This window comes from Rattus rattus, chromosome 2 (genome assembly GCF_011064425.1).
Source record: "Rattus rattus isolate New Zealand chromosome 2, Rrattus_CSIRO_v1, whole genome shotgun sequence".
Lineage (NCBI taxonomy): Eukaryota > Metazoa > Chordata > Mammalia > Rodentia > Muridae > Rattus > Rattus rattus.
The window spans coordinates 171,569,521-171,593,467 of record NC_046155.1 but is presented as its reverse complement, the minus strand read 5'-3'; the positions used below and the strand labels follow the sequence as shown (position 1 = coordinate 171,593,467).

The window sequence follows — 23,947 nt, the reverse complement described above, 5'->3', positions numbered from 1 at the left end:
GCCTCTGGCTCCCAAGTGCTGGGATTAAAGACGTGGAACACCACGCCTGGCTGAGTTTATTTTGACAAGCATTCTGTGTTGTCCACTCAGAGGGCTTTGCACTCACTCTGCAGCTGAGGCAGGTGCTGAGCTCGTAATCTTCCTGCCTCATCAAGTAGCCGGGATCACAGGCCCATGACACTAGGCCCAACTCCCTCCGTGTCTAGAACTGAATGTCTGTCCTTACTGTTGACCAGGGCCTGCCCTATGTCTGGGCACAGTGAAGCCTCCGGGTGGCTTGTGAGAACATTCATCTATAAGAGTCTCATACAGCATAGCTTTGAGACTTGGGGTCAGGACTGCCATAGGCTCCACTGCTACTTGTCCCTATTCCTGTCTGCATAGACTGCATTTGCATTTATTTCTATTTGAGGTGTTTTTTATTTTGTTTTGCCTACATGTAAGTGCACCATGTGCATACAACCCTGACAAAGGCCAGACGAGGGCATTGGGTTCCCTAGGAACTGGAGTTATAGGTGGTTGTAGCTGGGTACTGGGAACCAAACCTAATCCTCTAGAAGAGCAGCCAGAGCTCTTAACTGTTGAGCAGTCTCCCCTCCTGCATTTGAATGAACCGTTTTCTCTGTGTCTAGTGTGCATGTGTTCTTGTTGACATGGTATAGGTGCTTAGCTGCTTGGCATGAGATGCAGTCATGTGGGCAGTCTTTAGAGGCCCAAAGCTGACATGTTTCTCTGTCACCCTCCACTTACTGAGGTGGAGTGGGACGTTCAGTAGAACCCAGAGCCTGCTGATCCTTAGTCTAGCTAGCCGGGTTCCCTGAGAATCTGCCTTTGCCTCCAAAGTGCTTGCAGAGAGCCATGCTCTGTCCCTGTGCTGGCGGAGGTCATGCTTTGCCCACTGAGCCATCTTGCTAGCCCTTAATTTTTAGTTTTTTACATGAACTCCATAGTCTAGCCTGCCTTGATACCATGACAGTCTTGCCTCAGCCTTCCTTGTACTAGGATTATAAGAACCACCATGCCTGCATTTGGGGCCTGGGTTTATGTCTGTTCCCCCTTCCCTCAAACTTACAGGTCCAAGAGCTGATCATCAACAAGGACCCCACCCTGCTGGACAACTTCCTGGACGTGAGTGACCAGCCTGAGGGTAGGATGAAGGGGAGGTGATGCTCCCTGGTGTGGCCTGACCTGTCTTCCTCCGACATTACAGGAGATCATCGCTTTCCAAGCAGACAAGTCCACTGAAGTGCGCAAGTTTGTCATTGGCTTCATCGAGGAGGCATGGTATGGGGCATCATTGAGAGGGCTTGGGTGTGGTGGCATGTGTCCCCCAGAGTCCCCCAGCACACACCTAGTGGGATCGAAGCCCTAGATGCTTCTCAACTAACACTTCATGGGTGATTTGATTGTAGAAAGCAGCTGTCTTTTCAGAATTCAGGCAGCAGTTCACGTGTCTCAGCCACCGAGTCATCCAGACTCTCTTCACGAGGCTGACACGACACGGGTACTGGGAATTGAACTCAGAGTGTCTTCTAGAGCAGTGTGCACTTTGAACTGCTAAGCCATATCTCTAGCCCACTCCACCCCTCCCACCCCCTTACTATTTTAAAATCACCAGTCTAGTTTTTGTTTTGCTTTTAGATGTAGCCCAGGCTATGCTGGAACCCACTCTGTAGCAGATCATGTCCTTCATTTTTTGGTCCTCCTGTCTCTGTTTTCTTGTTTCTGGAACAGGAGTTTGCCCCAATCCCTGGCCTCATGGTCTGGTTCTGAAGCAGGCGTCTTCCTGGGGGAATCACAACCTCACTTGTTGGTCTACCCCTTGCACATAGCTAGATGATCTGCTGAGTATTTGCCTGACCCTTCCTCCCTCTAGCCCTCTGTCACTACCTCTGCCTCACAAAACACCTTCATAACTGGTCTGCTTCTGCTTGACCTGTGACCGCAGGAGAGCATTGCCCTTGGTGCTGCTGTGCCCCACTTGAAATTCCCTGGATAAATCTCCACAGTAGAAGGTCAGCCTCACAGCAGGGCCTCTATGTCTTGCTGGCCTCCTTATCCTGGTGTCTGCCTCAAGTGAGGTTGGTTCTAATGGTGGTGACTGACGATAGCTGTGTTGAGTGAGCAAAGGCATCTAATCCTTGCCTGTTGATCTCCATGGCAGCCTCAGATGTGCCAGGCACCCTGTCTGTGACTCGGGAGGTCGATCTCTCTCCCTCCTCCTTCTCGGCTCTGTGAGGGGAGGGAGGAGATAAATTGCTCCTTTTCTTGCCCTCCTAGCCTGCCAGGAGTTTGAGTCTTATTTACTTTGTCGTTCAGCCGTCAGCAGGCTTTGATGCATTTCTTGATGTGCTTAATAGAGAAACTAGGCTTTGAAGACCAAGTGGGTTTCCCGAGTAGACTGGGTAGACCTAGGATGGTTTATCCTGTATGTCTCACTGCCGCGTGCACATTGTCGCACTAGCTGCTTTACTGGGAAAACCATCGGAGACAGGTTCCCACTATGACTTTGAACTTGGAGTAGTCTTGTCACACACGCACCCCTGCCCCTGGGGTCTCAGCCTCCCCAGGGCTGGTATTGTAGCTTGTCGCCATAAATTGTGCTAAATTTTCTGTGTTCACAAAAAAATAGTGTGTGTAGCAAATGCATCCCAGTATACAGAGACACAGTGAGGAGCAGAGCTGCCCGCTGCCCTGCTGCGTTCTAGCGTCTCACAGTCGTTTGTCTGAGATAGCATCTCACGTGGCCTAGGCCTGCAGCCAGTGCTGTTAGCAGCTGAGCCATCTCTTCAGCTCCTGCTTTGGATCTTCTTTGTTAGTGGCTTTGTTTATTTTTGTTTGTTTGTTTGTTTTGTTTGTTTGTTTGTTTTGCTTTTCGTTTTTTCCAATGTGTAGCCCTCGCTGTCCTGGAACGTGCTCTGTAGACCAGGCTGGCCTTGAACTGAGAGATCAATCTGTCTCTGCCTCCCAAGTGCTGGGATTAATGTGTGTGTGCCACCACCACCCAGCGTAATGTTTCATATTATTTAAATGGTGCACCTGATGTTTAGAATCAGATTGGAATTTATGTTTGTTCCTCAACCAGATTTCACTGGAGGTCTTGCATTCTTTTTTTTTTTTTTTTTATTAACTTTTATTAGAGTATTTCTTATATACATTTCGAGTGTTATTCCTTTCCGGTTTCCGGGCAAACATCCCTCTCCCCCCTCCCCTTATTTATGGGTGTTCCCCTCCTCATCCTCTCCCCTTGCCCCCCTCCCCCCAACAATCTAGTTCACTGGGGGTTCAGTCTTAGCAGGACCCAGGGCTTCCCCTTCCACTGGTGCTCTTACTAGGATATTCATTGCTACCTATGAGGTCAGAGTCCAGGGTCAGTCCAGGTATAGTCCTTAGGTAGTGGCTTAGTCCCTGGAGGAGGTCTTGCATTCTTACTGGCCACCAAAGTGACCCAGATTTCACTGGAGGTCTTGCATTCTTACTGGCCACCAAAATGACCCTGTTAGGTGAAGATGGAGCCGAGCTGGGACGTGTGGCTCAGGCTCACAGGCCTAGCATATGCAGAGCCATGGGTTCCATCCCCAGCACCACAGTGCTGCATATATAAATCCTAGTACACTGCATGTGGAGGCAGGAGAATCTGGAGCTCAAGGTTCTCCCTAGCCACATAGGTAGGTAGAAGCCAAGCTGGGACTGAGTGTCTCAGAGGAGATAATGATGTCGTGGTCACACTCAGATAGTCGTTGGCTGCCGCTCATGTAGCCACCTTGGTCTCATGAAGGACTATAGACTGTAGGACCAGCCATGTTCAGGACCCAGGGCAGCTCAATGATGGAGGCCTCAGCAGCATCTTCCACTACTGTAGGCGCTGCTGACAGAGATTCTGATGCCTCCACCTCAGGTTTTGACTTGTGGGCCATGTCCCCACCTCCTACCTCAAGGCCCACATGATATGACCACCTCTTCTTTCTCCCCCGCCCCTCAGCAAGCGGGACATTGAGCTGCTGCTAAAACTGATCGCCAACCTCAACATGCTATTGCGGGATGAAAACGTGAATGTGGTAAAGAAGGCCATCCTCACCATGACCCAGCTCTACAAGGTGGCCCTGCAGGTGAGGACCGGCTGGGCCTTCTGAGAATAGGCAGAGCCACATCACAGTCGGGTCTGGTTTGGTGCCAGCTGCTGAGCTCAGGGCTAGGCATACATTGGGCTGGCACTGCTCTTCTGAGTTACTCAAGCCCCGTTTTGTGCTTGTCTTGAACCATGGTTCATCTGAGTTGTCCAGGGAAACCTTGAATTTCTCTCTGTGCCTGTGCCTCTTCCCTTAGCTGGGTTATACCTATAGTGCAGGTCCTGGCTGGTGCAAGCTTGTCACAGTGAGGCTTGCTGTCCTAGCATAGTCAAGGCATCTACTACTGTCGTCTGAGTCCACTCTTTTTTATTTATTTATTTATTTATTTATTTATTTTTTATTTATTTTTTAAAGTATTTATTTCATGTATGTGAGTACACTGTAGCTGCCTTCAGACACCAGAAGAAGGCAACAGATCCCATTACAGATGGTTGTGAGCCACCATGTGGTTGCTGGGGTTTGAACTCAGGACCTCTGGAAGAGCAGTCAGTGCTCTTAACCACTAAGCCATCTCTCCAGCCCTTTATTTATTTTTTTAATATTTATTACGTATATATCATACAGCTTTCTGCCTGCATGTATGTCTGCAGGCCAGAAGAAGGCACTAGATCTGATTATAGATGGTTGTGAGCCACCATGTTGTTGGTGGGAATTGAACTCAGGACCTCTGGAAAAGCAGTCAGCGCTCTTAACCACTGAGCTACCTCTCCATCCCTGGGTCCACTCATTTATGCATTCAACAGATGTTTCCTGAGAGTTTCTGGCCTCAGGCCCTCTGCCAGGTAATGCAGGAAACATCCAGGACCAGGACTCTAGTCGCAGTCTTCACAGAGCTCCTAACTCATTGAGGGACATAGAAATAAAGAGTCACCTCAATCAGGCATGGGTTGTTTACCTCATGCATGTCACCCCAGCACATGGGAGACTGAGGCAGATAGAGTTCAAGGCCACCTTAGGCTACCTTAGAAGACCCTGTCTCAAAAAATAGCAATTTTTAAAAAAGGATCATGAGTCTTTAGAGATGGCTGAGCTGTTGGAAAGAGGACCCAGGTTCACTTCCCACCACTCACATGGTGTTTCACAACCATCTATAATAGCAGTCTCAGGATATCTCATGCAGTTGATATGTTATCTTGTCTCTTTTTGTCTCTACTCCTCCTGGCCTCTCAAAGTGGATGGTGAAGTCTCGGGTCATCAGCGACCTCCAGGAGGCCTGCTGGGACATGGTGTCCTCCATGGCTGCGGAAATCATACTGCTCTTGGATTCTGACAATGATGGCATCCGTACACATGCCATTAAGTTTGTGGAGGGCCTCATTGTCACTCTGTCACCCCGAATGGCTGACTCAGAGGTCCCCCGACGCCAGGAGCATGACATCAGTCTGGACCGCATCCCTCGAGATCACCCCTACATCCAGTACAGTGAGTATGGCAATGCCCTAGTGTTCTGTGTGCAGTCATACCACTCCCCTCAGTTTCCTTCTGTCTTCTTCCCACATTCCCTTTTTCTGTTTTGTTTCAGACAGTTTCACTTATCCTGGGTTAACGCCTTTTGAGTTTTTTTTGGTTTGTTTGTTTTGTTGTTGTTGTTGTTGCTTTTTAAGATTTTTTTATTTCATGTATGTGAGTACACTGTAGCTGTCTTCAGACACACCAGAAGAGGGCATCAGATCCCATTACAGATGGTTGTGAGCCACCATGTGGTTGCTGGGAATTGAACTCAGGACCTCTGGAAGAGCAGTCAGTGCTCTTAACCACTGAGCCATCTCTCCAGCCCGAGGTTAGCCTTTTGTAGCTAAGAGTACTTGAACTTTAGATCCTCTTACCAGAACCTTCCAAGTTGGGGAGATTACAGGCCTGGGCTGTAGATGAATTGGTAGAGTGCTTGCCTGGCGTAGAGCCCCAGGATTTCCTGAGCCATGCATGCATGCAGTGGGCATTACAAACCTGAAAAATTCCAGCACTTGGGTGGAGCCAGGAGGATCATGAGTTCGAGGCCAGCGCACCCTACATAGTAAGACCATGTCTTTAAAAATAGAAACTTGCCAGGCAGCATCCAGTGGTGCTGTTGCAGTGTGTTCTGTAGATACAAAAGTAGTGTGTTTTACTTCTTTCCTATAATGTGAGGCGGTGGCTTTGCACCAGAGTGTTAGGTGCTGACTCTGGAGGACTAGACTGAGAACAGGTACTGTTCCAGGGCCTGTGGGCTGTGTGCGTGTCTGCCTGTGGTCAGGTTGACAGAGGGCCCCAGTGACTGCTCCTCTCTTCTACCTCCCTAGATGTCCTATGGGAAGAAGGCAAGGCAGCTCTGGAGCAGCTTCTCAAGTTCATGGTGCACCCCGCCATCTCCTCCATCAACCTGACCACAGCGCTCGGCTCCCTTGCCAACATCGCCCGCCAGAGACCCATGTTCATGTCCGAGGTGATCCAGGCCTATGAGACTCTGCATGGTAGGTTGAGTACTCCACGCCCTCTCCTGGCCTCGTTGTTGGTTCCTAAGGAGCTGTTGAGCTCTGCTCACCGCGAGCTCCATGTTAGGTAAAGCTGTGGTGTGGATACTGCAGCGCTTGCTCAGGAGGGTCCCACAGGATCCCAACCCTCCAGCCTCCCCGACCCCTCAGGAGAGGAGGCTGGTGATAATTTCCCACATCAGAACCTGGAGAGAAGAACTCCAAAGAGTCTGGTGTTGAAGCATGAGTGGATGTTGGTCTGGTCTCTCTATCTCTGGATGCTTGTGTTGGCTTTGTTTTCTGGCTGTTTCCTGAAGCAGTGAAGATGGCCCCAGAGCTCAAGGCTCCCATCCTATCCACTTAGCAACAGAGGGAGAGAGAGTGCCGCTCTTTCCCCATCATTCCAGCAAAAGTCAGAGGCTGATGCTCATTGTTTATGATTGGCTGAGCAGAGACAGCGGGCCTACTGCTGAACCAATCACAGTGGCCAAGGAAGCATAGTGTTCTCATTGGCCCCAGGCTCTTGCACACTTGGACAGAGGGTGGAGACAGGGTGGTTCCCTCATAGGGAATGAGAGTGGCTCTAGCTGTGGAGTGGGTGCTGGGCACTGCCAAGGCCAAGGTCGAGGCCTTTTTCCCTGTGGAGCAGGGACTGTGTGTTCACTGAGGTGACTGAGACTCAGGCTGGTCAAACCAGAGGCAGGAGGATGGGCCTGAGCTGTGGCAGCAGTTGAGCGGCTTGTGGAAAAGGTGGCAGTTACAACAGCTCTCTCTCTCCAGTGTTAGCACAGGACTGCAGATCTGAGACCCCAGCCTTGGTGTGCAGACAAATAATGTTCAGGTTTTCTCACCTTAAAGGACCAGTGTGGTAGAAGTCTCTTGGGATTTTAGTCTTAGTGTGAAAGGGGGAGGCTACAAGTCCTATGAGTGCTGGCAGCCTGTGAGCTTCCCAAGGAATGTCAGCAAACACCCCGCCCAAATTTGGGACTGAGTATTGAGCCTGGCAGGCCTGATAGAGATCTGTCCACAGCACCGAGCTCCCGCCTCTGTCCTCACAGCCAACCTGCCCCCAACACTGGCCAAGTCCCAGGTGAGCAGCGTGCGTAAGAACCTCAAGCTGCACTTGCTGAGCGTGCTCAAGCACCCTGCCTCCTTGGAGTTCCAGGCCCAGATCACCACCCTGCTGGTGGACCTGGGCACGCCCCAGGCCGAGATCGCCCGTAACATGCCTAGCAGCAAGGACTCCCGCAAGCGGCCCCGGGACGATACAGATTCCACGCTCAAGAAGATGAAGCTGGGTGAGCTGGGGCATAAGGCCTGTGGTGGCTAGCGGCTCTCTCAAACTGTCTCTGTCTCTCAAACTGCTATCATACATGGTGCCCTACGCAGCATGATGCAGCAAGCATATCTAAGTAAAATAACTTTGGTGTATAGTACACTGAGTAAAGGCTTACGCTTGACCATCAGACTTCCAGATGGGAGCAAATGCCTCTGCCTCTGGACTGCCGGGGAGATGGTGTGCAGCCAGTTAGGGTTTATTTCAGTGTTGACAAAGGGAGGGAGGAGTGGCGAGTGTGTCTTGCCTTCCAAGGTTTTAACAGTGTAGAAGGCGCTTATCTTTTACCTGAGGTAGGTAGGTAGGTAGGTAGGAAGGTAGAAAAACTGGATTTTTCTTTCTTTAGCTTTGTAATTTTTAGCATTTTGGTTTTTGTTGAGACCTAGTCACATCCTTAGTTCCTCAGCCTCCTAGTGTGGGATGGCAGACGTGTGTCACCACCCCAGCTTTGACTTGTATTTAACAGTAGTGTGGGCCACAGCGGCCTCAGTACCAACAGGTTTTTAAAATGTCATCTGTGTTTGTTTATAGAACGTTTCTGGGGGGCTGGAAGAGCACTGACTGCTCTTCCATGGGTCCTGAGTTCAGTTCCCAGCACCCACACGGTGGCTCTCGACCATCTGTAAGGGGTCTGGTGCCCTCTCCTGGCCTGCAGATGTACATGCAGCAGAGCACGCACAGAGCAAGTGCAGTTATTTCTCAAGTTCTTTGAGGGGTTGTTTTGTTCTTGAGGTTTTTCATTCTTGTACAGGAAGTACCTTCCCCACTGAGCTATGTCACTGGCCCTACATTTTTTTTTAATTATTTTTTTTTAACTTTTTCTTTAGATTCATTTTATTTTATGTGTGATGTTCTGCCTGCACATATATGTGTGTTTACCACATGTATGGTTGGTATCTTCGGAGACACAAAAGGGCATTGAATCCCCTGGAACTGGAATTACAGATGGTAGGAACTGCTGTTTGGGTGTTTTTTAAGGCTAAGCTAAATCTACCCCATCCCATCTCTTCTTAATGGTGGCCAAGTGCTCTGTTACATGCATGGAAGCATTAACGTTCCTTTCGTGAAGAGTTTGTCGCTGCTGTAGGACTGTCCTGCACATCTAACCACAGAACACTCCAAAGGAAGGGACACCTCCGTAACGGGTTTCTGTTTGTTATTTGTCTAAAATCAATTTTCTCCTTTTTTAAAAAAAATTATATTTATATGAGTACACTGCATCTGGTGTGTCTGACACAGCAGAAGGGGGCATTGGATCCCTTTACAGATGGCTGTGAGCCACCATGTGGTTTCTGGGAATTGAACTCAGGACCTCTCGAAGAGCAGTCAGTGCTCTTAACCGCTGAGCCATCTCTCCAGCCCCAATTTTCTCTTTTTAAAAAAGATTTATTTGGTTTTTTTTTAAAGACTTTTTTTAAGATTGTGTGTAGCCCTGGCTGTCCTATAACTCACTCTATAGACCAGGCTGGCCTCAAACTCATAGAGATCTGCCTGCCTCTGCCTCTTGAAGCAATAGCAGAACTGTCTCCCACCGGGGGCACCTGCCTGGTTCCTGCAGGCTCCTGCATTCCATCTTCAATATTATCCATATGTCACCATCTTGGAGCTTACTGGGGTCAACTAGAGGTTTTTGGCTTTTTGCCATGTCCCTGGTGAGAACTGAGACCTGGAAGAGCTTTTGCTGACTGGGGACCTGTGGCACTTTTATGGCCATAGTACACTACAGCCTAGGTCCTTGCCTGCTGTATGGCTGCTCCTTGCAGTGGTTTGCTAAAGGAAGGCCATGTGGCTCCCTGAACACAGGCCTGCTGCAGTCTGGGAACCTGCTTCTTATTCCCTTCCCTTCTCAGAGCCCAACCTGGGAGAAGATGATGAGGACAAAGACTTGGAGCCTGGCCCATCGGGGACATCAAAGGCCTCAGCCCAGATCTCAGGCCAGTCAGACACAGACATCACTGCTGAGTTCTTGCAGCCTCTGCTGACACCTGACAATGTGGCCAATCTGGTGAGGAGGGTGACATCCAGGGACGGGCCTGATCCCAGTCCTTTCCCGGCCTGCCCTACACTATGGCTGTCTTGGTAGCATCAGCCAGGGCTTCCCTCCCTCCCTTAGAACTGTCCTTCTAGTGGCTATTTATTCTCAGTACCCCACTCCCCATCTGCTCACTCTGTTCTTGGGGTTGGGGCCTCTGTCACCCAGGTGACAGTCTGGCAGCCATTGGTTCCCCAGAAGCTAGGGCGAAAAGAGCAGCCCCAGCCCCAGCCCAGCCCTGACCTCAGTTCCTGCTGCGGCTCCCATGCTGTCCTAGGATGGGCTGGCTAAGTTCCCCTCCCTTGGCCTCGCACAGGTCCTCATCAGCATGGTGTACCTGCCCGAGACCATGCCTGCCTCCTTCCAAGCCATCTACACCCCCGTGGAGTCAGCAGGCACAGAAGCCCAGATCAAGCACCTGGCACGGCTCATGGCCACACAGATGACAGCTGCGGGACTGGGTCCTGGTGAGTTCCTGCTGAACCAGGCAGCACAGTGGTGCTGGACTCTGCTTACTGAGAGAGCCGTGGAAAGGAAGGTCACGTGTCATCTAACATGTCACCTGTCCTGGGTCCATCATTATGTACTCAGTGACTTCAGGTCCTGAGCTTTGAAATCCAACTGATGACACCACCAGAATCCAGGCTGACTTGTGTCAGGTTTCCCAGCCTCTGAGCCTTGGAGTCTGTCCCTCTTTGATCGGATCGTTTTGCTTTATGTGTGTGTCAGATGCCAGAAGAGGGTGTCAGATTCCTGGGAGAGTTAGGAGAGGTTGTGGGTGCTGGGAATGGAGCTTAGGTCCTCTGCAAGAGCAGCATGTGCCCTTCATGACTGAGCCATCTCTCTAGCCCAGGCTTTTGTCTTCCGTAAGACAGGGTCTTGCTGTACAGCCGTGCTGGCCTCTAACTTGCACCCGTTTTCTGGAGTAGCTTCCTGAGTGCTGAGATTGCGGGTGTGAACTGCTCTCAGCACCAGCATGGTCTTGAAGTATAACTTATGAACAGGAACACATCACGTGCACGACTACAGTGTCAACGTGGCTGTGAGCTTCACAAGACATGCTCCACTTTTGTGTGGGTTCCAAAGCTTGAACTCGGGTGCCCTTTATCCCCTGAGCCATCTTGCCATCCCTTGGTTCAGACATGGTTGCTGTGAACAGTGGCTATGTATGACTCTTTGGTGCCTCTGGTTTTCAACTGAGTGTGTTGTCAAGTCACCGTGCCCTCTGCTGCTAAAGTCAGTATAGTGAGCACACTCTAGTGGACACACCTGTCATCCCAGGAGGCAGAGGTAAGAGAGTCAGAGGTTCAGGATCATCCTTGGATGGATAGTGAGTTTAAGGACAGCCTGGGGTGCATGAGAGACCCTGACCCACAAACTTCAGAAGGGCTGGTGAGACAGCTCGGAGCGAACATGTTTGCTGTCCAACCCAAAGTGAGTCCTGGAACCACGTGGTGGAAGGAGAAAACTGCACACGTGCACCCTAGCATCTGTATGTATATCCCCATACAGATAAATAAGACATAATCGTGAGGACTGTGTTCCGATCCCTAACGTCCACAGAGAAGCCAAGGTGGTGTGCACCTGTAACCCCAGACTGGGTGGGACAGGCACAGGTGATCTGAGGATATTCCTGGTCAACTAGTCTGGCTGAAACAGGGTTCCGTGGGTGAACTGTTTTAGACAGTAATGTGGGTCTGGTTAAATGGCTCTCAGCTGGCAAAGGTGCCTGCTGCCCCACCCAAAGACCCGAGTTTAGTCCCAGCTCCACAAGTGTCCTCTGACCTCCGTATGTGTACACATGTACAACACATAAGTAAAATGTAAGAAGCGGGCAGGACGGCAGTGTGGGCTTTGAGCCTCGGCACTCAGGCGGATCCCTGTGTTTGACGTTTGTTCTATGTAGCAAGTCCAGGCTAATCGGCTGCACAGTGATATTCTTGTCTCAATAAGAAGTAAAGTGGAGATAAATGAAGATGCAAGCCTGCCTCTCCCGCGTGTGTATGCAGTCTAGCACTCAGCACACACACTTACAAGCATACTCATGCATGCCACACGGACATACATCTGAGGGAACCTGCTTGTGGTAAACATCTTGAGGCTGGGCACTGGCTGTGCTCCAGGATGGACTTGTCTGGCTCCATCCGCGGATCATTTGTTAGTTGGGCTACACAGTGCTGTGGGCCCTATACGTCATGGCAGAGCCTGGAGTGCAGGTGACATGCTGGGTCCTATGGCTGCCTCCGTTCAGGTGTGGAACAGACGAAACAGTGCAAGGAGGAGCCCAAGGAGGAGAAGGTGGTAAAGCCGGAGAGCGTCCTGATCAAGCGGCGCCTGTCAGTGCAGGGCCAGGCCATCTCTGTGGTGGGCTCTCAGAGCACCATGTCCCCCTTGGAGGAGGAAGTACCCCAGGCCAAGAGGAGGCCAGAACCCATCATTCCTGTCACACAGCCACGGTGAGTCCTCGTCTCGTTGGCATGTGGGCCCTGCAAATATAAGGTAGGCTGAGTGCTGGACCAGGTTCTCCCTCTGCCTCAGAGTCAGTGCTAGAACCACCAAGCGTTTGTGGGGTTCTGCAGCCACACCTCTTTTGTCCTAACTTGGGAGAATGGTCATGGTTCCCCTCCCTAGTGGACACTAAGTTAGAGACACAGCCATGCTGACAGTCAGGCAGTTTGCTTCCTGGATGTGCAACAGAGGCTCCGGTCAGCATCACTGTCTTCATTTTTCCCTTGTATCATAGAATCAGACCTAACCCCGCCCGAGCACCCCTGAGTGCACCTGCTTTCCTTCTGTCTCTTGCTCTGCTCCTGTCCCATCTGCAGCCCATACTGTAAGCCCTTTCAGGCTCTTTCTGCTGACTCTCCTCTGCCTGAGCCCCATCTGGTCCCGGCCTGTTCTCACAGGGAGACACTCCATGGCAACATGCCTTGTCCCTGCCCTCATGTAGGCTGGCAGGTGCTGGTGGGCGCAAGAAGATCTTCCGTCTGAGCGATGTGCTGAAGCCCCTGACAGATGCCCAGGTGGAAGCCATGAAGCTGGGAGCTGTGAAGCGGATCCTGAGGGCTGAGAAAGCTGTAGCCTGCAGTGGGGCGGCCCAGGTATGCTTCTCCACCTAGTGAGAAGTCCCTGTGGCACCAGCCCTTAGCTCAGCTGCTCTGAACTCCTCCAGGCTCTGCTACTCCATCCACTGCAAAATCAGCTCTGGCTTTCTAGACAGTAGAGACCGCACAGGACTGTGCTGAGGGCAGCTCTGATTTCAGATATCCCTGCCTTCAAGTTCTTTGCTTTATTTTTTTTTAATGTGTTCATTTGATTAATTTATCATAAATTATGCCTGCATGAGTTTATGTGCACTGTGTATGCAGGAGCCCACAAAGGCCAGAAGAGGATGTGGTCCCCTACTGGAGTTACAGGGATTTTTGAGCCACCATGTGGGTGTTCTTAACCACTGAGCAATCTCTCCAGCCTTATTTTCTGCTGTTTTGTTTGTTTTGTTGCACTGGTTCTTTGAGGTAGGGTTTCTCTGTGTAGCCTTAGCAGTCTTAGAACACATTCTGTATACCAGGCTGGTCTTGAACTCAGATCTGCCTGCCAATGTCTCCCAAGTGCTAGAACTAAAGGCGTGTGCCATCACTCCAGGCTTTTTCTCACCTTTAAAATATTTATTTGTGTGTGTTGTTTGGTGTGGACACCTTAGTTTCTGCACTAGCATGAGCAAGGCATGGGTTTTACGTCCAGGTCCACAAGAGTGTTCTGGGTGATAAGATACCATGCTGTCTTTCTTGGTTTTCACCACATCCTGTTCATGCCTAAAGGTGACAAAAAGAAAGTCTTGAGGATCTTTCCCTATGCAGTGAAGTATCTCGTTACTACCTACTGATTCCTAGGAGCCTGGGGCGACTTGGTGACATTTGATGGTTTGTTTCTTCCTTGTCCACTACCACATGATGGGAGACTGCTGTGTCTATGCCTTTTCATGCTGCCTTCCTTGATTGGCTGGTTGACTGGTTGATGATGATTCATTGATTGATTGGTGGTTTTGAGAGAATGTCTCACCCACCAGGCTGGCCTTGAGCTTCTGGGAGCTGGGATTGTAGCTGTTAGCCACTATACCCAGTTTATATGGGGTTTGCACTGGGCATTCCTGAACCTGGTGGCAGGAGTGCAAGGCGCTATTGAAGTCTGCTCCAGTGGGCACACCACACTGCCACGTGTGCTCACCCACTTGCAGGTGCGCATCAAGATCCTGGCCAGCCTCGTGACACAGTTCGACTCCGGATTCAAGGCAGAGGTGCTGTCCTTTATCCTGGAAGACGTCCGGGCCCGTCTGGACCTGGCTTTTGCCTGGCTCTACCAGGAGTACAATGCCTACCTGGCAGCGGGGCCTTCTGGCACTCTGGACAAGTATGAAGACTGCCTTATCTGCCTGCTCTCTGGACTGCAAGAGAAACCAGACCAGAAAGATGGGTGAGGGCTTGGCCATAAGCTCCATGTCCCCTTCTGTGTCTCAGTTCTCTTTCCTCCTTGGTGCTACCCAAGCTACCCTTCCCATGTCCCTCTCTGTGAAGTGTGTGCAGACCATGCTGGGGGCGGGGGTGGGTTGCTCATCAGGCTCACTCCTGACTCTGCTACTTGGTTGAGGGGCCTGTCCCTCTTAGGCTGCTTATTCCCATGTGTACTAACAGTTCCCAGAGCTGGGACAGTGGCTCAGTGGTAGAGCACCACCCTGGCATGAAACCCTTGGTTGCATCCTGAATTTTAGCACCCTATCTGCCATTCAGCAGCTTTGAGGCAGCAGACAGCCCCAGGGCTGGGGAAGCTGTTGTGAGCTGGGCCACAGCATGTGGCACCTGCCTTGCAAGACGTGGTCTTTCTTGGGCAGGATCTTTACCAAGGTGGTTTTGGAGGCCCCGCTGATCACTGAGAGTGCTTTGGAGGTGATACGGAAGTACTGTGAGGATGAGGTAAGCTAGCTGCTGCTCTGTGGTGTAGACCTTCATGCAGCTGTGGCATGAAGGCCCTGGGTCCTTGGTTTGCAAGAGGGAGCGGGACAAGAGTAAGCCGGCACAGCAGACTGAGCATCACTGCCCCCATCTGCAGAGTCGCGCCTACCTGGGCATGTCGACACTTGGAGACCTGATCTTCAAGCGCCCTTCTCGCCAATTCCAGTATCTGCACGTTCTCCTCGACCTCAGCTCTCACGAGAAGGACAGGGTGAGCTTGTGCCTGTAGCTGGCCAGAGTAGACTAGGGATGGGGTTGAGGAAGCTTCCTGGAGGAGGAGGTACGTGAGATACCATAACACATAATGGCTGTGCTCTCTGCAGCCTGACAGAAGCCTCCTCCTGGTGCCTTGTGTTCAGTCAGCATGGGCGCCATTAGCACAGCACCCTGGCCTGGCCCTGTGCTGTCATTTGGTACAAACTCGTGTCAGACCAGACTCTGCTCCTGTGACTCCCTCCCAGCAGATGGTGTGTGACTGAAACGAAGCTTGGCCAGTGACATGTCTTCCAGGCATTGGGCTGCCTGTCCTGCCAAGTTCCAAAGCCAAGGCCACTTGGCAGGGAGAGTCACTCTTGAGGAATGAGGAGCAAGTGAGGCAGGGAGCAATAAGATGGGACTGAGAGGTTGGGGATTTAGCTCAGTGGTAGAGCACTTGCCTAGGGAAGCGCAAGGCCCTGGGTTGGGTCCCCAGCTCCAATTAAAAAAAGAACAAAAAAAAAAAAAAAAAAAAAAAAAAAAAGATGGGACTGAGAAGTACAGCAGCCGCGGCCTGAGATTCGGGGCACTGCTGTCCAGGGCTCAGGCTGGGCTTTTCCCAGAAGCACCCTCCATTGCCACCCATACTTTGCCATCCCTCTGTCTTGCCCATTTTGCCCTCAGGTGCGCTCCCAGGCCCTGCTCTTCATTAAGCGCATGTATGAGAAGGAGCAGCTTCGAGAATATGTGGAGAAATTTGCCCTCAACTACCTGCAGCTCCTGGTCCACCCCAACCCACCCTCAGTGCTGTTTGGAGCTGACAAGGACACAGGTTTGGTGCAGGTTCATCTGATTTGTATCGAGCCCCACCCACTCCAGCCACTCCACTAGAATGGCTGCAGGGTAGTAGCAAGCAGGGCCAAGACAAACAGGCAAGGGTCTGCAGGGGTGGAAAACTAGAGGACCAGGAGAGCAACCCGTGAGTTCTAGGGCCATCTCAGGCCAAGTCCCTTAGAATAGTACCAGATCCTACCAAAGAGAGAGAAGGTCCAGCAGGGATGTGGAGAGCCACTCCCAGGGGGAGGGTGTGAGGCCCAGGGAGCGCATGTGAGCAGAGGTGTTTCCCTGCTGCACTGGAGATGGTGGCACGAAAGGTCAGCAGTGAGGATCTTCCTGCCAACTGTATGTAGGGACCAGCCTGGAGGATAGCAGGACTGCAGGTGGGCTGCCCTTGTGTCCGACAAATAGCTATTGTGAGGACGTTCATGTTGAGGCTGTAATCCGTCATGACAGAGCTCTGAGAGTGCAGAGTTAGCATCACACTGGAGAGTGACCTAGATTCCTAGGGACACTAGGGGACAGGGCTTTGGGAAGGGGATAGAGGCTTCTGTTGATATATGGCTCCATCCTGTCCTGTCAGAGGTGGCTGCGCCCTGGACAGAGGAAACAGTGAAGCAGTGTTTGTACCTATATCTGGCTCTCCTGCCTCAGAACCACAAGCTGATCCATGAGCTGGCAGCAGTGTACACGGAGGCCATCGCCGACATCAAGCGGACAGTGCTGAGAGTCATTGAGCAACCGGTGAGACTCCTAGCCCACTTGGGCAAAATGAGTCCCCAATTTCAGCTGCCCCTCTGGATTCATGGCTTTAGCTTGTCACATCGTTCTTTACTGTGGAGGAAGACATAGGACTGCTCAGGAGCAGAGCATGGGGTGGGCAGCCTAGCATCACACTCTCCCACTGATCTCGCTGCCCTGACCTGAGCCAGTGCCCCACACAGTGGCCACATTAGCATCTGAGCTCCTGTTTTGATTTCTACTAGTCTTTCCTCGTGTTGTCACCAGAGGTCCTGAGCCATGGGAGACCCCAGGAGACCTGTTCATATGGTTGCTCTGTTTGCTGCTGGGTTCAGAACCCCTTGTTTTAGAGTCAGTTCTGCCCCAACTTTGTTTTGTTATTTGAGCAGGTCTCATTGTTTAGAGACCTCCTGCCCTCCTGACATTTTTATACGGAAATTTTTCTGTAGAAATGGAGAAGGGCAGGGTAAGGATCTCCCTGAGGTGCCTTAGCCCCACACTGAGGAAAAGAAGTAAGTGCTAGGCAGGCTCAGTTGGCTGCACTGCCTCCCTCCGTGTCTGCACAGGGAGATGCCAGGGCAGCAGCCAGCATGCTCCCTGTTCACTGTGGCAAGTGCCTGCCTGCCGTGAAGTGGTCTAGCCTGCACCCTCAGCTAGAATGGAGTGACAGTGGTTTCAGGAGGGTGGGCAAAGACCAGGAAAACATCCCAAGGTGTTGTAACACAGGCTGGGACGGAAGGTGTGAGGTAGCAGGGCACTGATCTGCCAGAGAGGAGACATGACACATCCAGGCTCTGAGCTGACAGTCAGAGAGACCCGGAGCCCAGCAACCTTAACCACCCCAGGTTCTGCAGCCTCTTCAAATGCTCACCATAACCTGGTCTTCCTCACCTCTGCATCTAGATCCGAGGGATGGGCATGAACTCACCAGAGTTGCTGCTGCTGGTGGAAAACTGTCCCAAGGGGGCAGAGACGCTGGTCACCCGCTGCCTGCACAGCCTCACTGACAAAGGTGCCTGGGGCCCTGCCTTTTCCCTTCTGTCCCACCTGCTCTCCCCCACATGGGCTAGAGCTGCTGCGTCTCTAGTGGCTGTGCCCTCTGGGCTCCCCTGTGAAAACCATATGAGGTGCATTTAGGAAGGAGAGGCTGGGGATTCTACTCTGGAGTTGTCCTTGCCCGCCATAAACTTATGTCTGTCCCCTAGCCCATGCTCTGGTCCCTCTCTATCACCTCAGCTCAGCTTTTCTCTGTCTTCCCCTGAAGTGCCACCATCCCCAGAACTGGTGAAGCGGGTCCGGGACCTGTACCACAAGCGGCTGCCTGACGTGCGCTTCCTCATCCCTGTGCTCAACGGCTTGGAGAAGGTAGGAAAGGAGGAGAGGGCAGGGGGTCAGCCACCTCCATGGTGAAGGACTACAGTTCCACATCTTGCTCTGGAGCAGGTCTCCAGCCTCCTCAGTCCCAGTGGTGGGTGGGTGAGTGTGTGTCTGTGTATATACCATTGTATCTGACCTATGGGAAATACCCCAGATTGTGTCCCTAGTAAATTTTGGGGCCAAGGATGCTTCATCACCATGTGGACATGAATGGGGATGACACTGTCCACCAGGGGTAGGTGACAGCTTTGGCGAGGCGGGGAACATGTATCATGAGGCTTAGAGGCCTTTCAGGTATGGGTGGATAGTGGGCCCATCATCACTCTCCTCCTCCCACCCCCTTAGAAAGAGGTGATCCAGGCCCTGCCTAAGCTCATCAAACTCAACCCTATTGTGGTGAAGGAGGTCTTCAACCGCCTGCTAGGCACCCAGCATGGTAGGTGCCTTCCCTCCTAGCCAACCTTCAGCTTACCTCCTAACTGTACAGGGGCTCACGTGGGAAGGGCCCAGGAAGGCTACAGTGTTCTTAAAGACCAGCGTCTCTGTTGTCCACCACGGTGAGAAACAAAGAAAAATGTTTGAGGTGGAAAAATAGCCAGAGATGTACATGGGTTTCTCATCCCTGGCCCTTGTGGCCACCTAGAGACATAGTAGCAGGATGACGTGGCTCCATGGCACATCGGGTCTCCCCTCCGCTAACAGGAGGCCACCTCTGCTAAGTGCATCCTTTTCTACTCTGTCCCAACACAGCATGGAGTTCAGGCCACTTTGTTGTTCAGTGAGCTGGGCCCTGTCCTAACCCAACCCAGCCTGTAGCTGCCATGATCATGTGCTGTGTGGAGTCAGTCCTAGGCCAGCTGGTCCCTGCCTGCATCCTGGGTGTACAGCACAGAGGGGACAGTGGCGCCACAGCAAAGCAGTTCTAAAAGGTGGTGAAGACTTGAGGCCACTTTGCCCAGTATACTGTCCCCCAGGCCAAGAAGCAGAGAAGGCCTCACTTGTATTTGCCCGAGGCTGACCTAAGGCCCAGTTCTTTGCTGAGGCCCTGTCCTGTCTCCTTCTCCTGTCGGCACCATTGCAGGTGAGGGGAACTCTGCCCTGTCCCCCCTGAATCCGGGAGAGCTGCTGATTGCATTGCACAATATTGACTCTGTAAAGTGCGACATGAAGTCCATCATCAAAGGTGAGGCACCCCTGTTTCCACAGGACCCAGCTCCCACAGACAGGCCGGGCTTGTCACCCACATGGCTCTACTGCATCAAAGACTGGCCTGATGCCTGACCTGTCCCATCCTGATTGCCACACAAAGCACATAGACACATGTGCCCCAGCATCAGTTGGTCCTCGGGAGTGCAGGCTGCCCCTCTTTTCACCTACCCTGAGGAACTCAAGGAAGCAAGGAGGAACAGGGCTTCTGCAGACATGAGCAAGCGCAGGCCCAAGCTGAGGCAGCAGAGGATTCCATAGTGGGGCTTGGTGATGCACTGGCAGGCTTCCTCTGCCCAAGCATTGCCTGTGAGCTAGGCTTTCCCTTCATGCCACAAGCCCACTCCTGCCACCCACATCTGGTAAGTATGCTCAGATGGGGCATGGAGTTCCCAAAAGCTAAATCAGTTGCCAGGGTCACACAGTCTGAGCCAAACTGGAGCCAAACCAAGAAGGGCTCTGCTCATGAACCTCTCCTGGGAAGAAATCACCATCTTCCCTTTCTTCCCTCCCTTAGAGACTGGGCCATCCAGACTCAGTTCTGTCCCCAGAAGGGCCCTGCCTGTTATCCTACCATTTAACCTGTCTGCTCACTTTAGCGTGGCTTCCTCTCTGTCCCCACCTGAAGTGCTTCTTCAGGGGTTGCTTTCCTAGCTTCCCTTAGCAGCCTCACAGAACAGGGCTGGGAAGGCAAGGCAGAGGGGGCTGCAGGGGAAGGGAGGAGGGGTGTAGTGGACTGCAGGCGCGCGTGTGCGTGCACACACACACACACACACACACACACACACACACACACACACACTCTTTCACCACGCTGGGAATGAACGTAGAACAGCCTCCCATGTGCTAGGTAAGTGCTCTGTCTCCATCCACACACTTGCTTCTTGATCCTTAAATGCAGTGAGAGTAACTGACCCCATAGCAGCCTATTCCCAAGGGCAGTTTGCGCACAATTTGAAGGGATTTGGAAAGACACAGCCATCTTGGACCTAGAATAGAAATCTAGTCACAGAGAGGGAAGAAAAGGCCCTGCCAAAAGCTACCCAGGTGCACACTCCGGTAGCTTCTTTGGGAATTCTTGTCAGTTCACAATCCCCAGGCTTCCTAGGCCCTAGCACTCCACAGCTCTCACCACATCTCCTCTGTCTGCCCCATCAGGTGAAATCCTGGCCTTCTTGGATCCCAGCACAATGCTGGGGACACACTGGGACACTGACAGTTGACCCAGCCTGGCCAGGGCTCAGGAAGGGCTTTGTGAAGTGGGGTTACCTCCAGCAAGCAGATGCAATAGACATGAGGTGATAGCTGAGCCTGTCAGATCTAGGGCTGAGCAGAGGGTTCCAAGTGAGGGAGGAAACTGGCCTTGGCCTCATGCAGCCTCTGGGCGGAGGACAGGCTGGCCTTTCGGAGACTCTTGGGCTGCTGGAGGGAAAGGCGAGAGGTTGAGTGGGAAGCACAGGCTGGGTAGACAGACTGGTGTCAGGCCCATTTGGACCGCAGTGGACATTTCTCCACAGCAGCGGGCGCCCCCTCAGGCTCTGGCAGGCCTCTCTCCTCTGCCCTTCAGCCCTGTGTCTGCTGCAAGGTCCCTCCTTTCTCTTTAGGCCTCCTCCTTACAGGATCATCCTTCCCTCCATTGGCCTCTCAGGGATTGGGAGGGCAGGCGGGCTTTCTTCTGGCTCAATAAAGACTTCCTGGTTGACACACTCACATGGCCAGTGGTGTTTGGGGAAGGACTTCAGAGGCAGCTCCCGGGACCATACCTCAACCCAGTTGACCTTGACACTGCCCCTGCCACTCACTCCCAGGAGCTAGACCCCAAGCAAGACCTGCTCCATGCTTTCTTCAGTGTGACATCTTTCCACAACCCGTGAGGACCTGGCTTGGGTTGGGCCCTCCCCTCACCTCTTATCCCTCCCTTGCCTGTTACCCTTGTAGCGTCCCTCATGGTACTTGCTTTACACCATCACAGACCCTAATGACTGGTCAGCCGTCTGGCAGAGACCCACCTCTATTCTGAGGGTTCTAGGGGTGTTGGCAGCACTCCCTCCCTTGCCTTAGTGGGTTACAGCCACTCTTAGGCCCCAGGGTGCAGCAGCATACTCTGCCCTATTCCCAGGGCTTGTCCCCAGAAGAGGCTGTGTCCTCCAGATTGGTCCACTAGGGGTTGGACACACCTACCTCCGCCTTCTAGGGCAGGGTCATTAAGCATCCTCATAAAGGGCCCTGTGTGGTAGAGGTAGAGAAGCTTGGGGAGTGGGGTTCCCACTTAATGAGGGACATCCAGGCAGAGAGAGGACAGGCCACTCTCCGCCTCCTCACAGCCACCAACCTGTGTTTTGCGGAGCGGAATGTGTACACATCGGAAGTGCTGGCTGTGGTGATGCAGCAGCTGATGGAGCAAAGCCCTCTGCCCATGCTGCTCATGCGGACCGTCATCCAGTCCCTGACCATGTACCCCCGCCTGGGGGGCTTCGTCATGAACATCCTGGCCCGGCTCATCATGAAGCAGGTAACCTGCCCTGGCCCCAGGCACTCAGCCACAAGGGGACAAACCTCAGATGCCTGGAAGGCAGGATCTATCCCTGGACCGCCTGTCCTGCTAGCAGTGTTCCCTCACCACTCCCTGCAGCTGGCTACAGGGTGACCATTGAGAGCAGTTAGGGATATGAGAGGTGTGGGTACCTCCCTTTACCCTACTGTAGGCACTGCAGGGCACACAGCTCAGCTCAAAGCTTCCCATCTTTGAGGAGACTAGAATTAGGTTGGGTTGTTTTGCTATGTAGCCCAGAGTAACCATAACTCAAATTTGTGATGATCCTCTTGCCTGTGCCCTCCAAGTGCTGGGATTGCGAGCATGCCGCACCAACTCTTAGAAATACCGTGGAAATGGTAATTAAATCCATCCTCCATACCAGGCTGGGGTCGGACCACAGGCTGTCCCTGCGCAGCATCTGGCAAAGGTCCCGTGCCTCCAGCCTATTAAGTGTGGCCGATGGCACCTGCCAGAGGTGGTTATGAAAACAACACGAAGTGGTGCTGTCCTAACCTAGGGACTGGAGGCAGGGTCTCCTTCCTTCCCTGTGTCTTGTCCTGGTAGTTTACTGGATAGGCGGGTGTGTGAAGCCTGGCGTAAGCTGTCATAGGACAGCATATGGGTCCTGGTCATGGCTGTGTCTTCAGGAAGGTGGTGGCTGGTTGGGCCTGTGCCTAATGGCCCCCTCCTGCCCCACAGGTATGGAAGTACCCCAAGGTATGGGAGGGCTTCATCAAGTGCTGCCAGCGCACCAAGCCCCAGAGTTTCCAGGTCATCCTGCAGCTACCTCCACAGCAGCTTGGCGCAGTCTTTGACAAGTGCCCTGAGCTCCGGGAGCCACTGTTGGCCCATGTGCGCTCCTTCACCCCGCACCAGGTACCTGGGTGGGAGAGTGGAGCCAAGTGAGCAGGAGGGCTCTGGAAGGTTTGGCTCTGGGTACTGGGTTGCTGAGAGGCGCCTCTGGCAAGAGCGCTCTACAGCCCCGGCTCCCACCTTTCCCTTCACCTAGCAAGCACACATCCCCAACTCCATCATGACAATCCTGGAGGCCAGTGGCAAGCAGGAGCCGGAAGTCAAGGAAGCACCTTCAGGGTCCCTGGAAGAGGTGAGGGCAATGTGGCCCACCTGCCTGTGTGTCTCGCCCCAAAAGGCCTGGTCATTAAACCCACAGCCTCCCAGGATTTCTTCCCTGGTAAAGGAGCATGGCCACCCACCCCCACCCTCTGTACCAGGATGGAAAGTCTGTGTGGTGTGCTCTCTTCTCTGCTTTCAGCAGCGTTCAGTGCTCAGCTTCCTCCACCCTAATGCGCGGTAGCGGTGAGGTGGGGTGTGGTGTTAGTTTGATGTACCCTTCCTGAGCTGAGTGCCTCTCCCACCCCAGGATGACCTGGAGCCCTTGGCTCTGGCTTTGGCCCCTGCCCCTGCCCCACGGCCCCCTCAGGACCTCATCGGCCTTCGATTGGCTCAGGAGAAGGCCTTGAAGCGGCAGCTCGAAGAAGAACAGAAGCAGAAGCCCACAGGCGTCGGAACGCCCACTTCCTCAGTGTCCTCGACACCCTTGGTGGGGCCAGCAGCCCGAGCTGGTCCCATCCCGGCTGAGGAGGTTATGGAATACCGGGAGGAAGGTCCTGAATGCGAGACCCCGGCCATCTTCATCAGCATGGACGACGACTCAGGGCTGGCCGAAACCACACTTCTGGACTCTAGTCTCGAGGGACCCCTGCCTAAGGTAGGGAGACAGAGGGCTGCAGAGGGAAGCAGGAGCAGAGCCCCGGAACGGGGCTGAGTGGGTGACTGGCTCCTGACCCACTGCCACTTGCCTTCTCCCGCCGCCAGGAGGCAGCAGCAGTCGGACCGAGCTCCAAGGACGAGCGGAGCCCCCAGAACCTCAGCCATGCTGTGGAAGAAGCCTTGAAGACCTCCAGCCCAGAGGCCAGGGAACCCGAGAGCAAGGGGAACAGCTGACAACTGCGGGAGTTTGGGGGGAGGGGCGGGATGGGGCCTCCTAGAGCTTTGCCTTAACACAAATAAAGGAGGTGGCGCTCAGGACGTGGCTGTAGTGTCTGCGCAGGTTAGAAACCCTGAGGTTGAGCCCGTGCTA

The 23,947-nt window shown here is 52.9% G+C and overlaps 1 protein-coding gene across 1 annotated transcript in view; it reads left to right on the top strand.

The window, feature by feature from the left end:
• Sympk (symplekin) overlaps positions 1-23,895 on the top strand; it is a 28,654-nt gene extending 4,759 nt beyond the window's left edge. The window contains exons 4-27 of the mRNA XM_032894334.1: positions 1,075-1,128; positions 1,211-1,284; positions 3,983-4,109; positions 5,303-5,552; positions 6,410-6,580; positions 7,639-7,878; positions 9,767-9,921; positions 10,265-10,415; positions 12,200-12,404; positions 12,899-13,049; positions 14,183-14,418; positions 14,834-14,915; positions 15,052-15,165; positions 15,834-15,981; positions 16,570-16,730; positions 17,631-17,739; positions 17,992-18,092; positions 18,450-18,540; positions 19,186-19,287; positions 21,635-21,822; positions 22,546-22,722; positions 22,856-22,951; positions 23,228-23,575; positions 23,683-23,895. Coding sequence (XP_032750225.1) covers positions 1,075-1,128; positions 1,211-1,284; positions 3,983-4,109; positions 5,303-5,552; positions 6,410-6,580; positions 7,639-7,878; positions 9,767-9,921; positions 10,265-10,415; positions 12,200-12,404; positions 12,899-13,049; positions 14,183-14,418; positions 14,834-14,915; positions 15,052-15,165; positions 15,834-15,981; positions 16,570-16,730; positions 17,631-17,739; positions 17,992-18,092; positions 18,450-18,540; positions 19,186-19,287; positions 21,635-21,822; positions 22,546-22,722; positions 22,856-22,951; positions 23,228-23,575; positions 23,683-23,811 — 3,660 coding nt within the window. The 3' untranslated portion in view covers positions 23,812-23,895. The remainder of the gene's footprint in view (positions 1-1,074; positions 1,129-1,210; positions 1,285-3,982; positions 4,110-5,302; positions 5,553-6,409; positions 6,581-7,638; positions 7,879-9,766; positions 9,922-10,264; positions 10,416-12,199; positions 12,405-12,898; positions 13,050-14,182; positions 14,419-14,833; positions 14,916-15,051; positions 15,166-15,833; positions 15,982-16,569; positions 16,731-17,630; positions 17,740-17,991; positions 18,093-18,449; positions 18,541-19,185; positions 19,288-21,634; positions 21,823-22,545; positions 22,723-22,855; positions 22,952-23,227; positions 23,576-23,682) is intronic.
• The last annotated feature ends 52 nt before the right edge of the window (positions 23,896-23,947 follow it).